General features: G+C 32.9%; 1 protein-coding gene across 3 annotated transcripts in view; it reads right to left on the bottom strand.

The window, feature by feature from the left end:
• Positions 1-17817, bottom strand: part of LOC150096865 (malonate--CoA ligase ACSF3, mitochondrial-like) — a 59285-nt gene that overhangs the window by 4305 nt on the left and 37163 nt on the right. For all 3 annotated transcript variants that reach the window (XM_090408345.1, XM_090408344.1, XM_090408343.1), the window contains exons 3-6: positions 13840-13995; positions 6057-6226; positions 4044-4189; positions 537-773 (exon numbers count right to left, since the gene is read on the bottom strand). In XM_090408345.1, coding sequence (XP_090264471.1) covers positions 537-773; positions 4044-4189; positions 6057-6226; positions 13840-13995 — 709 coding nt within the window. The remainder of the gene's footprint in view (positions 1-536; positions 774-4043; positions 4190-6056; positions 6227-13839; positions 13996-17817) is intronic.

The raw sequence follows: 17817 nt of genomic DNA, 5'->3' as shown, positions 1-17817 counted from the left end.
TTAGAGTTTTTAACAAAGGATGGTGATTGTCCTGTTAGGTCCTTAAGTAGTTTAGCTAAATGTTTGGCAAGAAGGTATGTAGGAGAATCTATCCTTTCTACTATTGGACATAGAGGTGTCAGTCCTTACTGTTTTGTTTACTAGTTTGTATGTTTACACACTTGAAGAAATCCTGTGTAATTAGGATGAAATGCCGTGTTGTCAATTAAAATAAATGTTATCATCTTATTCCAGGTGTTCTGCCTTATTAAATCTTAGTCACTCACACACACACACACACACACACACACACACACACACACACACATAAATTTCTGTTTGATACTTGCTAACTTAATCATGGCTAGAAAACATGTAATAAATTCCTCCTCTCATTTGGACTTGAACCTATGTCTCTTTTTTCAGCAAGTGAGCAGAAAAACTACTTATCGATGGAACTCATACATCACATAAAAGTGATATAAAATTATTAAATTCTGAAATTCATATGTTAATCTGACTCATTTTTATTTACATTATAAAGAATGAATTATTACCTGTTTTAAACCACTTGTCTTTGTAAAATGATGATTTTGTAGCATCATCTTTGTTCCAATATTTCTTAAACACATTTGGACCTCTGACAAGCAATTCTCCAACTTCATTTTCACATCCTGGTTTCAAATTTACATGACTAGAGTTTCCTTCAACCAGAATATCAAAGCCATCAGGAGAATCTGCATTAGATTTCACTATTCGTATCTCTACACCAGGAAGAGGCAAACCCACAAATCCTACAACATATGCAAAAATGTATTGTTAAAGCTATAACAGATTATACATTAAATTACCAATTATTATTATTATTACATGGTATCACCATGGAGTTCAGAGACTCACTGCAGGAGATCCAAACTAAATATTTTACACACAAAAACTATCACACCTCTCCTAAAACTGACTCACTGCCAGGAAACTCAACTAATAAGAGGAGATAATGAGGAGGACGTTGACTAGAAGCATGTCAATGTCCTCCTCATTATCTCCTCGTTCCATGCAAGAAAGAATTAAAAGACTGATGCTTTTAGTTTGTTTTGTGCAAGACAGCAGGCAACAACTGAATGTCAAGAAAATATACCTTTCCCATAAAGATTTTGCACAGGAATAAAAAATAAAATTGACTCTCACTATAGCAAACACTGTTATAACAAACATATGTGCTATAACAGACTTTTGAAAAGCCTGTTACGTCGTCACTACCCACGTATTTATTCTTTGCACTTATATTCTTTCTGTTATATTATTGGTTATAACTATTATTTATCATTCATGCATATCAGTTATTCCATTGCCGACAAATTTATATTTGTTTAGAACGACTGCGCCAGCCGGCAACTAAATTCTGATACACAAATGATTAATACTAACAACAAAGGGATCACGTGATATGCAGTCGTGGCACCCCCCTTTTTTGTTTCTTACGTAAATGGTTTCCCCCCCTCACTCATACAGGTCCGGAAGTTTTATAAGTGGTAATTCAATCTCAGAAACAACAGACTCATGAACTTTGACTTAAGGAAATACATTTATTATAAACACTTGCATATATATACTTTAAATAGTAATTTCAATTTTCTTTAGGTTAAGATATCCAAAATTTCAACTCCTATGTTTAAATCTAACAATCCTATATCTCTGTTATATTATTATGTTCAGACTCGATTATTCCATACAGAATTGCTCAGTGCTCATTTTCAAAGCACAATTATATACAATCTTTATACAGAGCATGTCAGATGCATTCAGTCTTGTAATTTAACATGGAAAACTATTCTTTGCTCAAGCTCTATCCTCTCACAACTCGATTAATATTCAGGCTAACATTTAATTTTATATCATATAGCTTCTTCCTAATAAACAGTTCGAAGGTTTGGTTCCTTTCTCAGCACAAGCTTAGAGTGGCACCAGCTTACTTGACACAGGCAGATCAGTCCAAAACAGTCTTTTAGGCACTATAGGTAAGTTAATGTGTGGAGCTCCTTAATTCTTTGAACTCTTATTCCTTTTATGGCTAACATTTCTATAATGAGTATGAAAATTTGTACATTACCATCCTTGTCTTTTCATGGAGTTTCCGAGGCTTCCTTTACAATTGCACTTCCGTATTTTCTCACCACGTGTTTTCATGGCATCAGCAACTTACTTCCATTATCTTCGAAGGTTGCCCTTCGCTGACTTTACATTGGCTTAACTTACCAACTGCTCTTTACTGGAATTCTGACTTCATTCCTTTAGTGACTTTACTCGGCATGGTACAACAACAACCAGGAGATTGTTGCTATGCACCGGCGGCAAGCTTCCATAGCTATCCAGGACTTGGTCGGGAACCAGGAACAGAAAACAAGAGCGAGATCTGAATCTCACGCCGTGCCTTATATTTCAAAATGCGAGCGCCCTCTCTCGATGACTACGTCATACTCTTAACTGCGGCCGATTGGTCACTGCAACTCCGAACTGTTTTGACATGGTTCTAATACATAGATCTCTTATGTACATCTAATAATAACAATTTCAGTACTGAGACATAATTTTCCTTTCCTAATCTTACACAGACATTATCAACTTTAAATATAGATTTCTTAAGTTTACTTAATATTAACAACCTCAGTTGGTTTGACATACTTTTGAGTGAACACATGTACACTATTCTCTTAGTCCTTTCTCTGGAGGCATAAGCATGTCCTTATCCTTAGGTCTAATCGTTACTGTTTGTTGTGTCGGAAACAAGATGGCTTACAAATAGTGAGTCAGCACTTTTTTCCAACACAACAGCCTCTTAGGCACAATTCTATTATAAAGGAAATTCATTACAGTAAACTATTCATTATAACAAACTATTTCTGAGATCTTTACAAGTTTGCAATAGTGCAAGTGAACTGTATAAAACACAAACAAGCCCCTCAGTGACTTTAAGAAAATATTTATGTTATCACTGCATATTAAACTAAGTCTCATGAAAAACTTTGTTAAAGCACTGACAAAAATGAAGCTGTAATTTATTACTCAAATACACAATTTTCAATATATATATATATATATATATATAAAAAGATAAGCCAAAATTTCAAACGTTTTTATGTCACGTTTTCATTGTTTGCCTTCATGAGACAACAATTTGTTAAGCCGATAAGCCAAAGGCTTAAAGATAAGCCGAAATTTGAAATGAAATTTGTCACGTTTTTGTCATGTCTTCATTGTTTTGAAACGTCCAACAATGTGTTTGCCTTCATGAGACAATAATTTTATCGTTTCAGGATTACAACAATCAAACTTCGATGTCGACCATTAAAACAGTACGTGCTAGTATTCGTTACTGAAATTAGCATAATACGCATGTCATGACTGATTATATAGTAAATATTTTATTTTCATTTTGTGATTTTGAATAATTAAAGTGAGGTTCATAAAGAACCAGCCTATCAGCCTGGAACTCAGGGGATTGGGTGTCATAAGTGCCAGGAGGGCAGAGCTACCCCTAGTATATATATATATATATATATATATAATATATATATATATATATATATTAGGCTCACACCTGTTATGGCCGAGTAAACTGAGTAACTTATGGTTTAGCTGTTGCCAGAGAGATCAGTTATTCATATCTCCACAGGTTGCTGTGTCTGTCAATAAGTTAATTATCTAGATATGTTTGTTTTGTAGGAGAAAGACCATGCTGCCTTCATATGAGACTAATTAACAACTTCAGTCCAAAAGCACTTATAAATGCTCTTCACACTATACAAGAAGTTTGAGCCTAGATTTTTCCAACCAATTGTTGTCAGAAGAATAAAATTACAGTGCAAACTGGTAAATGCATTTTCTAGTCTACATTATAATTTTATTCTTTAGATAAAGGTTTCAAGCTCACACTTCATCATTATTTATTGATTATAAACAATACTGTTTTGAAAAAAATAGTAAAACACCAAACTTTAATATAAGTTAACAAAAGAGAGAGAGAGAGAGAGAGAGAGAAGGAAATGCAGAGAAAGGATTATTACCTGGTGTTCGTATTTCCTTAAGTGTGTATGAAAGTCCAGTACCAATTTCTGACATTCCATATCTTTCTAGAAGTGTATGTCCTGTAATTTCTTTCCAGTAATTCATCACCGGTTGTGGCATTGCAGAAGATCCACTAATCATTAACCTGAAAAGATATGGTTATCAATTAATTCAATTCATTGCTGAATGAACATAATTTGGTACCAAAATAAAAACTGAAAACAAGAAAAATATTAAGACTTCAAACTTGATTAAAAAGATAGTTGTTAGAAGTATTTCCACTTGGTTAAACTATAAATTAAAAATGCCAAGTAATTATATTCTTGGTTTAACCCTCTATCCAAGTGTAAGCAAACAAAGTTTGTGCCTGCAGTATTTAGAACTGGGCAACTCATATATAGAAGCTAATGACTTCACATCATTTGCCTTAGTATCCCACAATGCAAAGCACATATCCTTACAGAATGTATAAAGGTGTCACACTTTATTATTAAAATACTCTGGATTAGAGATAGTTGTTGGAAGTTTTTCAGTTGGTTATATTATAAATTATTATTATTACTGATTGCCTTTAGATTAGTGAATTGGATTGGGAATTGGTTGTCTGATAGGCATCAGAGGGTTGTGTATGAGGGAACAGTATCAAGGAAGCAGAAGGTTACAAGTGGAGTCTCACAGGGTTCAGTACTGGGACCTTTTTGATATAATGGTTAAACAATACAGTAATGGGACTGTATTGTTTAACCATTATATCAATGACAGTGTCGACGAATTGCAGGGGGATATTCAATTTACAGATAATGTGAAGCTTGGAAGGGTTATTAGTAATAGTGCACATGTGGTAACACTTCAAGAGGATTTAAATAAACTGGATAGATGGGCAAATGAATGGGGTATTCAATTTAATTCAGCTAAATGTAAGGACTTGATGTTTGGAATACATCAATTGGAGGCTTCATACTCTATTAGAGAAACTGTACTAGAGGAAGTGGAAGGGAGGGTGGGGGGAAGGAATCTTGGAATGATGATTGATAGAAACCTGAAATTCAATTCAGGGAACATATTGCAAAGGTGGTGAAGATTTTCTGCAATGCTGAGAAGGATGCTAACCAGCAGAGATAAGAGCTACCATTTCATTGTATAAAATCCTGATCAGACCACATCTGGAGTGTTGTGCTTAAATTTGGTCCCCAGGATTAAATTAACCTTGGAAAGGGCGCAGAGGAAGATAACAAAAAATGACATCAGGATTGTACAATGTTAGTTATGAGAGTAGACTGAGGGAATGTGGACTTCAAAGTTTGGTAGATAGAAGGAGAGGTGATATGATTGAGATATTTAAACTGCTGAGGAGTAGTTACAGGCTTGGCACTGGAGAGTTCTTTCATTTGGTGGAGCAGGGAGGAGCGAGGCCAAGGGGCCATCACTGGAAGTTGCAAAGTCATGAGCAAGAAGGTGAGGAGTTGTTTCTTTGTATGGAGGGTGGTTGAAACATGAAAATGCATTGACTGATATAGTGGTGACAGCATGAAGTGAATGAGTTCAAGGAGTGATATGATAGACTTTGTACTTTTCTAGGGGTGGGCCTCCAATGATGAATAATAATAATAAAATTCTCCTCTGCTCTCTTCAATAACACCATATTTAAATCAATTTCTCCCACTAGCAAAAACACCTTATAGAATTTCTTTCATTTTGCTCACGGACAGCATTTATCTATGCTGTCTGTGAGCATAGATAAATGATATATGATAATCATAGATAAAAGAAATATAATTATTATTAAATGTTATTAAATAGAATCTAGTGAGATCAGAAACTTTGTGCACAGAAGCTTAAAAAAGATAATATAAAAACTCAAAATAAATTAATAATATGCTATTTCTGTAATTATTACTGTTATTTTTATTTTTAGAAAACATTTCTTTTTTTTAATTCTAGATTCTCAATTCCTAAAAAAAAACCAAAAGTTGTACAGATAAAATACAGACTAACTGAACAAAGAATTATACCTCATTTTTTCCATACAAGAAGATTTAATAAACTCTTTAGTATAAATATTTTCAGATCTTGCAGAGAGGTTTTCATATTCTTCAATCAGTTTCACATACATTGTTGGGACTCCCATGAAGATATTAACAGGTGGCAAGTTTGGATCTGCTTGTATGAAATGATCCCATATCTGAAACAATTGTTAAAAGATTTATCAAAATAATCATCAAATCTGTTCAATCAAGTCAAACAGTACTTATATAAAAATTCAACATAAGAATCACATGCCATTTAGAGATCTTCTAGATACAGAGAATGCTATGCAATGGAGTTTACAAGCTGCTGACCTGATTAGCCAAGTAGATAACATCACTATTCTCCAACTAATGGATGAGTTCAAATATGGCTGTGGTTATGGATGTTTGTGAATTGTCTTGTAGTTGATAGATGAATTTTGGTGCTTAGTATGAAACCATTGTCTTGTTTATTAGAAGCCTGAAATGACTTTAAAAAATTGACTGGTTGGTATCTAGAGCAGGTTTTCTGATTATCTAGTCCTTCCACTCTGGTAATACAACCTCTTGCAGGTGGGATTAACATTTACAACAAAAATAAATAAATAAATAAAAATAAATTCACCACTAAACTCTATTTATGACATGTTGTAACACAATACATGATGTCTGAAGTGAGTTTAATTTGTCGTGTTATTCTGTTGTTTGGTGTAACACTGATTTACTGCATTCATGGTATAAAAATTATTTTCATACCATAAAAGCAATAAATCATTATTATGATTTTCTTTTTAAATTTATATGGTAAGTTTACATGATTCCTCTTTTTAAATTCTTCACCTCAAGTTCACACACACACACACACATACACACAACTAAAAGTTTTAAAAAGCATTTAGTGCAAAGAAGAACAATTATATAGATGAAAGAAATATAAAATAATAACTGTTATGCAATAAAAATAGGAGAGATAATAACCCTGCTTGCCACCTTACCATTAATTGCACTCTGTTTTTCAATATCATTATTGTCCACTTTATTGCTAATTGAACTTTTTTCCTCGCTATCAGTTCCACACACACACTCTCTGAACATTCGATTCGTTCTTTTAGAGAAACTTGTGCCATAGTTACATGACTTATTTATACGAAAAAAACACAAGTCATAGATAAAACTGTTTATTTGTTCACTGGCAAGATATTTCGGTCTGAAACTTACAAACCATCTTCAGTGGCAGTGACAGTTGATTACAAGGTAGAGCGCAAACAATGGATTGATTTGAAACAGAAAAACTGTGTGATGTTATAACTGTTAACTGAGGAAACATAGGTTAATCATAATCATAAAAGCAATAAGAAAGATTAATAAATATATAAATAAATAAAAATAAATAAAATATTCAATGATGTGTTATTCTAATAAGACCTCTCCATATTTTAGATAAAGATAGGCAGTCATTCCAATTCAAGTGTGGGCGGTGAACCAAGACCTCGGCATTCTCTTTAACAGGTGCTCAAATTGGTACCAACAATGATGTAGAAAGTATATATCAGACCAAAGAATATTGTGGTCTGTGTCTATTCCGTATTGGGCCAAGCCAGATTGATCAGATTTCCTCTGGCAAATATACAACTGATGTTCTTGTATTATCTTTTCTATGGAGTATCCAATTTTTCCAAAGTAGAATAGATGATAATCACAAAGAACTTCGTATACACCAGGAGGAGACAGTGGTGAGTGCTTAATTTTTGAAGAGGAGAAACAAGTTGATAGTTTATTAATAGGTATAAAAGTAGCCACTAAAATTGTATTTTGCCTCCGTAGCGCAATTGGAAGAACAACAGTACATTGCACCCTTCGATTGGAAAAGGCCTAAGTTCGATTCTTGTCATGATGGGAGGAATCTTTATATGGACTTTTTCAATTGAAGGTGAGTTAGCTGATCTCATATGGAGGGTTTTTCTCCTGGAAACTCGGGTTTTTCATCCCACATACAGACAAATCGGCTTTTCAGAACACACGCAATTTACAGACAAAAAATACTAGCAGTGGTGGTGGGCAGTATATGGCGTTGATGTAGGTGATTGGTAGTAGAGGTTTTGTGTAGTAGTGGAGATGGAGAGTTGTACAGTAGGTGTCCTCCCGTGATGAATCTTCGGACTCCTTGGAGTTTCTGATATTCTACCTTCTTCTTCCTACCAAGCAAAGAATACCTATTTTACTAATCTTTCCTCTCCCATTCTGTTTAAGTGACCATATCATCTGAAATTAGCTCTGCTAATACAGTCATACCCCGACTTACGCGAATCCGGAGTTACGCGGTTTCTTATATGTACGTATTCCCTTCTTGCTTCACGCCTCACCACTACTCGTATCTTTCAGGCGCTGGCCGCATTCGCCAGTGTCGCACATGCTGTGAACAAGCACTAACGTGTTTCGCATAGTCTCCATTCATACATGATTTTTATAGTCTACAAACCTTGCGACTGTTTAATGTTATGTTCTTGATAAAAATTTCATCACATAAAAAATAATAATGTCATCCAAAAGAAGCAAGTCCGATTCTTCTACAGCTAGCAAGAAAAGAAAAACATTGACTTTGGAAACAAAACTCAACATTATTAAGGATTTTTAAGGCAGAGTGAAAATTTGTGAACTAGCAAAGAAGTTCGATCTACAGGAATCCACAGTAAGAATAATCATAAAAGAAAGGTTTACAGATTTTGGAGGACATAGATTCTAACAAGGAACGAATTGTATCCACAAGGCAAGGAATAAAAAAATCATTAGCTTGCTATTGTTGGATTCTAATTATGTAGAAAATAGAATAAATGTTATTTGATTCAGAATCCAACATGATTTTCCATCACAAAGGCCGCGTTGGAAATATTATTTAATGTAAATAACATAAATTATAATTGATATCATATAACTGCCTTAATTATATCAAGTTTTTAATTATTTAATCAAAAGAAAGTGTTAATGATAAAGAGGTTCTGTATTAAATATTATTAAGTTATTTTATTTATTGTTATGTCAATATTATAAGAACTTGTATTTGTAATTTAACTACGCACTTATTGAAATGCAAATATTCTATTTATTCTTTTTTGTGAAAGTTTAACGTTATGTAATAACTGAATGTAGTTGTATAGCCTAATGTAACATTCGCGAGAATGTTTACGTTTATCGGTTGTCATAGAGACACGTGAAATAAACGAGCGCGAGTGAAGGGAGCGTGGGCAAAATAAGAAGAGAAAATATATACGTAGTCGGAGAGTCGGAACGGAATTTTGGGAAGTAAAAAGTAGCAAGGGGATAAACTAGAGAAGTAGAAGTAAATAAAAGGTTCTTAGGGTAGGAGTTAAGCGGATAATTTTTATAAGTGAGCAAGAACGTAACAAATTTTATAGTTAGCTGAAATTGAAATCAGCAGTAGTAATAGAAGGAAATTTAAAGCTACAATCGGATAAAGTAAAAAGCTGAACATTCAAGGAAGAATTCTGAATAAACCCAGCTGATCTAGTATTGCAGTTTATTTCCGATTTGCCCTAAAGAGAACCTCACAGTGTTTTAATTAATTTATGAGTGGTAATAACGATAGTTGAAGTGCCCTAATTGATGTCAAGAATTCTGAAGCGTAATTGATAGTGCTTAAGGTATAACTGCGGATAAGTTTTGTAAATGTGTTTTTATTCTTTAAGTGTGATAAGTGAATTCCAGAAGTTTGCTCACAACATAATAGATGTTCTAGGAACCATTTCCGGTAAGGTCTATCATAGTGAATTGTTAACTTTAACTGTGGAAACCCTTCGTGATTGAGAGTTGGAGATAGGAATTGTTAAAGATTATTTTCAGCTATTAGATCCTGTAATATTTTGAACTTATAGCATGACTGAAAAATGTGTGAAAACTAATTAGATTGGATGTTCTATTATATTCATTTAAGTGTAAAAACTTTATAATCCAGAAGCTAAAAAGATGTATGTGAAGACTTGGAAGATTGTGCTAATGTAATTGACTTGACTCAATGTTTGACTTATTTCTATGTTTAAAATTAGAAGTAAAATTTATGTAAGTGTTATATGACCTATATTAAATGCTTTATTTGTTAACCTAACTGTTGTATTTGCCTGAAATTCTTTTTACTGCACCGTTCACAAAAATTCGAATCTTGCGGGAATCCCAAGCGGAAAATAAAATACCTCGGCCAGAATGAATGAAAAGACTGCTAACTAATTTTGAATTGATCCTACTAATTCATATAGACTTATCTAAGGATAGAGTGGCGCAGTATAATAGAAATTTCTCTACCCTTAGATCAGTGATTAATTTGCAATTAGTTTTTCTTTATTTTATGAAAGTGACTTTTAGCAAGATGGCGGATTCGAACGTCAAGAGAACAACGTCACGACACTATGAACAAATTTTGCGTGACAAGAAAAAGACATTATGCTGTCAGACAAATCTATTAGATTTTATGAAACCATCGATATTGAAATAACTTTCTTTTTTTTATGTATGAAAAACTACAATTATGATTATATTTCTTAGAAAATATAGGTGTTTTTGTAAACCTTTGGTTCCAATTGTATGTTTGTATACATAAATTACATGCAAAATTATATCCTGAGTTACACAAATTCGACACGCGCTTTTTGTTGGTCCCACCTACCGTGTAACTTCGAGGTTTTACTGTACATTCTTGAATGCTAACAATGGCAAGTTCTTTCCTAATATCCTCATTTTAATGTGATACTGTCATTCATGCCATCTCTTCACTCCACTAATCTTTCTCAGAGCTCACATGTCTGTGGTCTCCAGGTTTTGATCAAGTGTTTTATTTCTAACCCAGCCCTCAGATCCATAATTTAAAATTGGTTTGAACACTGTGTTGTATAAAATTAGTTAAGTATTTGACTAATTTTTTTCTTATTCCATATAAATTTATTCAATTCAGTTCCTAATATACCAGCTTTATTGTTTCACTAAAAGTGTTCCTAAATAACTGAAATGTCTTACTTCTTTTATAGATTCACCATTCAGGATACAGTTGACATTTTAATGTTTCTACTTATTTTCTTCTTATTTTAATGTTTCTGCTTATTTTCTTTGTGTTTTTATTACTGATTTTCATGCCAAATTTATTACAACAGTTATTCAATTTAGTCAAGAAATCTTGAAGACTTGCACTGGATTTATTCAGAAGTATAACATCATCACTATAAACAAAACAGCTAACATTAACATTGCCAATTTTGATATCCGATTTAATACTACTTTCCTTCATAACACAATCCATATATATAACAAAGAACAGCAGAGATAATGTGCATCCTTGCCGCAAACTTGGTTTAACATCAAACCATCTTCCTATACCTCCTTCAATTCGAACTGCTGACTTACAGCTTAAACTGACTATGTATAACTGTAGTTTTGAAAAGTTTTTCTCTTGACAGTTTGTCATATGCCTTTTCCAGATCTACAAAACTAAAATACAAACCCTTGTTATATTCTCAAGATTTCTGAACTATTTGTCTTAAAGTAAAAATCAGATCCTGATAACCTCAATTTGGTTTGAATCCAGCTTGTTTTTAACCAAGCTTTGCTTCCACAATTTTTCTTAGCCATTTTTCAAGTATAGCTGCATAAATCTTACCAGAAACACTCAGTAGGGAAATACCTGTGTAATCCTCACATTCAGTTTTATTTCCCTTGTTAAAGAATGGTACTATGAGAGCTCTGCTCCAAACATCCAGAATTCAGCCCTCTGGCCAGGCTTTCTGAATAATGCAATGCAGCCACCATAAAAATTTTTATATCTCCATATTTGAGCATGTTTGGTCAAATTCAGCTTTTTGATGACTTTTTCTACTTTAAGTATGGATACATATTCTGACTGCATTCCTGTTGGAAGTTTCCTACCAATGTGTTTGACACTGTTTGTTTCCATTTAGCAATCTTTAAAAGTAATTACTCCTGACATCTAGAATATCTTTATCTTCAATTTTCATGTCATCTTTATCATCTCTGATTTCTTTTACAGTACTCTTTCTACCATTTAGCCTCTATATATTTTTCCACCATCCTGATATTTATTTTCTATGTTCTTACCAAAATCTTCCCATGACTTCTGTTTAGCTAGTTTTACACAGGTTTGCTTTCTTACATTTTTCTCTGTATTCTTTAAGAGCACAAACTGATTTACTTGCCAGGAACTTTTGATATGTTTTCTTCTTTTCCATGACTAGCTCTTGAACTTCCTGAGTCCACCATGGAGTTCTGATTTTATTATCCTCACAGGCAACTTCACCACATGCCTCTCTGGATGAATTAGTCAATGTTTTCTTCAGGATTTGGTTTTCTTGTTTTCAAACTATTTCATTTTTTCTTGAATGGTGTTTGTGTATATAAGTCTACAGTTCACCTCTGCAAGCTGCTGAACTTTGATTCATTTTAAAACTTTCTTACACACTATTCTGTTCAATATGAAATTCAATTTTATCATGCTCAAAACTAAATAGGGATACTTCTTATTTCAAATCCAATGTATACTCTTGTGTCCTGAATCAGTGGGAAAACATTTCTATCAACTATAACATAGTCAATGAGACTTCTTATTTCTTGCATCTTTTCTTCAAGTGAATTTGTGCACATTTTTATGTTGGAACATGGACTGGTTATTAATAACTAGTCCATGTCCATGCCCTGAAAAGAATTAGGAATTTAAATCACAAGTTGATGCCTCTCTGGGTCATTTATATAGAGCTCATTCATTTTCATTTATGAATCATCATTTTGTTTTTCTTCTTCTCTTCAAGGATTAGGCATTTGCCTGTTCTGGCTTCACTGGTTTTTCCATCTTGCTGCTGGTCTTCCTTTGTTGCTTATGCTTAATTTAAATTTTATACTGACGATGTGCTCTTTACACTTGGACAAAAAATTCTATGAAATAAAAAAATCTGTCACATAAGTTCTCTGTTGTTTACTATTGAGTTAAATATCACTTATATCTGGGAGTGGAGGTGGATTAGGATCTGAAATTCAGGGGACACACTGCACAAGTTGTGAAGTTATCACAACTTGTGCACTGGACAATGGTAATGATGCAGAGGACCTTAGCATGTAGAAATAAAGCAGTTATGATTCCACTGTGTAAGGCATTAGACCTCATGAATTACTGCATACAGATATGGTCACCTGGTTTTCATGATGATGAGGAGGAGGATATATTGTAAGAAATGGTCCAGAGAAGATTCACAATGGTCATAACTAGCCTTTCGAACATAGAGTATGAAGAAAAATTCTAGGAATGCAAATAGTGCAAAGCCTCGTGAATAGGAGGAGGAGGGAGGGGGATATCACTGAGATGTATAAATTGGTCAGGGGTTGTAAACATCAGAGAAATTTTTCATAGAATGAGCAAGGGTGGAGATAAGATAAGAAGCCATCCCTGGAAACTGTATAAGGAGGGTATGAGGGGAAGATCCTTTGCATGGAGAGCAGCTGGTTAGTGAAATGCTTTGCCTGAGTGTGTTGTGAATGCAGACATTGAATGAGTTTAAGGCACAGTTTGATGAGTTTTGTGTATGTGATAGTGTGTACCTCCCACAATGAGTCTCTGACTCCATGGAGGTCTGATGTTAATAATAATAAGGTGTGGACTTTTATGTAATTAATCATTATCATATATTATATTTTGCATCTTATTTCCAAAAATAGTAAAACAATAGTTGAAAAGGAATTCTAGCATGCTATTATGGTTTCCAGTACAGTAATTTTTACATACCTTTTGAACATCGAATTTTGAAAGCATGACACAACAAGCTCCAGTACTTAAAGGAGTGAGAAAAGCATTTACAACTCCATGAATATGGTGTAAAGGTAGGGCAATGAGGATAGAATCACTGCAGTTTATTTCCCACACTTGCAACAGAGCTGATGTCTGAAATGAATTCACATATTTTACTAAAACAAAATTTTTACTAAAATTTTACAAAATTTTAAATGAAATCATTATGAATAAATGATACAAAAATGTGTTATGCATTACATGACATTTGATCTTTTCTAATATTGATATAATGATGTGTCCTAATTTATCTATAAGTCTGTTATTGTGGTTTAATAATTTTTCTGAATAATGAACCCCCATCTACCTCACAAGTAGAGTCTGACAAGAAAGAGACTATTGTTTTGATGTGTGTTGTATCACAGGAGGTGCATACATAGAGTGCCTGAAAATATCTGACAGTTTTCCAGTCGGGTAATGTATGATACACTCATATTTAAGTTTAAACTCATATTTAATAAACTCAATATAAACTCATGTTTACATTGCTGGAAATTGCTATATATATGTATATATAAAAATGTGTGTGTATATATATATATATATATATATATGTTAAATATGCCAAGCTATTTTAAACCTGGTTTTTACTCCATTTCCCAAGTAAGCAAACAGACAAATAAGTCAAGTTTGCATCTGCACGTCGTGCAAGTCTAGCTGACCCACAAAGTAGTGTAAGTCAAGGCAACTCGTGGTAAAGGTGGTATAAACTCTGATCACTATTCTTAATATTTACCCTTAATGCAAAGCCCATCTCCTTGAGGAGATGTATGATGCTATGCATTAAAGGCAAGGGGCCACTACCCAGACTGGTTTCAACCTTTATTGAGGTCTCATCAGTGGGAGCCAGGCTTAGAAATACCAAGGTTAAGTAATACAGAGCTTATAAGTATTTTACCAATACAAGTTACCATAAGGTGCTTTGACCTTATTAAATATAAAAATCTCAGGATGAGAGATAGATGTAGAAAGTTTTTTACCTTGGGTATAATATATGTTAAAGATGCCAAGCTATTTTAAACCTGGTTTTTACTCCATTTTCCAAGTCTTTAACATATATTATACCCAAGGTAAAAAACTTTCTACATATGTGATATTCTGTTAAAAAAATAAAGGAAAGCTATTATTTAACATAAAAATATTATTTAACATAAATGATATTAAAAATAAATATTATGTTTATATTCGTATGAATGTGGAGCGGCGTTTTTGATTTATGCTGACAACGCTGTTAAGACACTACTACTACTGAGATGTGATGTTCTTGCGAATGCCCGGGAATGTGCTGAATTTTGTTTATGAACGAGATCACTAGCAAAGTATACAAAATATAATAACAGTAGCGTCACTCTATTTGGCATTATAATGTCAAATAAAATATGATGTAATGTCATTATAATGACAATATCCTCGTTATAATGGACAAATGGTTAGGAATTGAAAAAACAATGAGGAAACGTCTGGTAGACGACACCGACACAACAAGCACTTCTAGTTTTAATCCTGAATCTCACAAAGCATTTAGAAAACGAAATGCTACTGCTACAAGAAAGTATAATGAAAATTGTTTGGAATATGGATTTTTTTGGAACGAGGATGAAAACGACCCCAGACCGCAGTGTGTTATTTGTTACGAACAATTTTCTAATCACTCGATGAACCCATCGCTTCTGCTATGGCATTTTCAAAACAAACACCCCTGTTTAAAAGGTAACCCTCTCGATTTTCTTAAAAGAAAACTAACAAACGTTCACTTCATTCTTTTACTACAATTAACGAACGAGCAGAGGAAGTATCATATTTGGTTAGTTTGAGAATTGCTCAAACTGCAAAACCACATACTATTGGAGAAACTTTAATATTACCTGCAGCCAAAGACATTGTGATGTCTATTCTTGGCTCTACAGCAGCAGCCAAGTTGAATGTTGTTTCTTTGTCAGATGATACACTGTTTCGCGATGAATTAACGAAATGGCAGCTCAAGTAAAACAAACACTAATCGAAAATATAAAGCAAAGCAAATGGTGGTACATATATTTTTTGATTCTTATTTATGTGGTACAAAATTTAAAGTTTGAGAACCCCTGATCTGAATAATCAACACCCAAGAATACAATTTACCTTGGAATTGGAAGTTAATGGTTCTCTCCCATATATATATATATATATATATTAAAAATACAAAATAAATAAATATATGTATTCAGGTCGCCTGTTCCGGTCTCATGCCATCTCTTTCTTGGTCTTCCGATTCTTCTTTTTCCACTTATTTTATATCTGTATAATATTTTTGGTAGTCTGCTGTTGTCCATTCGATTTAAATGTTCTATCCATTTTTGTTTATGCTATCTTATGTAGTAATTGATTGGTTTTATATTCATGGATTGTAAAATTTCTTCATTTGTTTTATGGTCCCACTTGGTATATCCCGATGTTTTTCTGAGAAATTTAATTTCTACTATTTGAATTCATTTTTCATCTTTTCTTTTTATGGGTCCATGTTTCGCTTCCATATAGTAGAGTTGGTTTTGACAAGACATTATACAGTCTGATTCTGGTGTGCTTTTGTACTAGGGATGGTTTAAATATAATATTTATTATGCCATTTAATTTGACAAAGTTTGATATTTGGGTGTCTCTATGTCTTTTTCGTATGATAAATCACATCCCAAGTATCTGAAAATATTTACTTGTTCTAATATTTTATTATGCATCACTATTTTACTTCTTATTGGGTTTTCTCCTTTGAATGCCATTACTTTTGTTTTTTCTTTAGATATTGTTATATATTGTTTTGAGATATCATTTAATGATTTCAATGATCTTTGTAAATCATCTTCTGATGTAGCTAATACTATTTGATCATCTGCAAATAGTAATGTATCTATTTTGATTTGTGGGGTTATTTGTATCAAAAAATAACCAAATGGGTTATTTAAATAAAACATTTGGTTATTTAATCAGTATAACTAAATGGGTTATACTGATTCCAGATTGTTATAATTTTATTTATATATATATATATTGAAAATCAGAGGTGAGAGGGTACATCTTTGTTGTACTCCTCTTGATATATCTTTCCATTCTGAGATGTGTTCTAATTTAACTGCTATTTTATTTCCTGTGTATGCTTCTTGAATGGATTGTAAAAGTTAGTTTGGTATATTTAAATCAGTTAATATTTTAAACAATTTTTGTCTACTAATTTTGTCAAGGGCTTTTTCATAATCAATAAAAGGCCACATCTGCTTTCTTTTTGAAATTCTCTTCTCTTTTCTATTAATAATTTTAGAGTAAAAATTGGATCTATGCAGGATCGGCCTTTTCGGGAACTATTTTGTTCTTCTAGTAGTTTGCCCTCTACGATACTGCTTAGCTTCTCTTTTAATATTCCTGCATAGATTTTATATCCTGTATTTAGCAGACTAATTCCCCTATAGTTATTGCAATCTTCTTTATTTCCTTCTTAATAGATTGGGATAACCAGTGCTTTTTTCCAAGAGTTAAGAGTTTTTCCAGACATCCAAACCATATTAAAAAATTTCAGAAGTCTTTCATTAAATTTCCCCCCTGCATTTTTGTATAGTTTTATATTTATATTGTCTTCTCCTGGTGTTTTCTTATTTTTCATCTTCTTTATTGTATTTTTCAGTTCTAACATTGTGATATTTTCTGTTAGGTCATTCTTTGTTTTATAAAATTTTATTTCATTGTTCTCATCTGTCCAGAGATTTTGGAAATAGGTCACCCATTTTTCTAAATCTATTGTTTGCATTTTTATCTTTTCTTTATTTTTTTATTCATGTATTTTATTACTTTATAGATTTTGGGTTGTGGCTTAAATATATCCTTTTCTAGTTCTGTTACAAAACTGTTCCATCTCTCTCTCTCTCTCTCTACGGTTTTTCCTTACTT

The sequence above is a fragment of the Typopeltis vanoorti genome, chromosome 18, assembly GCF_054136105.1.
Source record: "Typopeltis vanoorti isolate ZY-2024b chromosome 18, IOZ_Tvanoo_1.0, whole genome shotgun sequence".
Taxonomy (NCBI): Eukaryota; Metazoa; Arthropoda; class Arachnida; order Uropygi; family Thelyphonidae; genus Typopeltis; species Typopeltis vanoorti.
The sequence above is the reverse complement of the archived record's forward strand: the minus strand, read 5'-3'. Positions and strand labels throughout refer to the sequence as shown.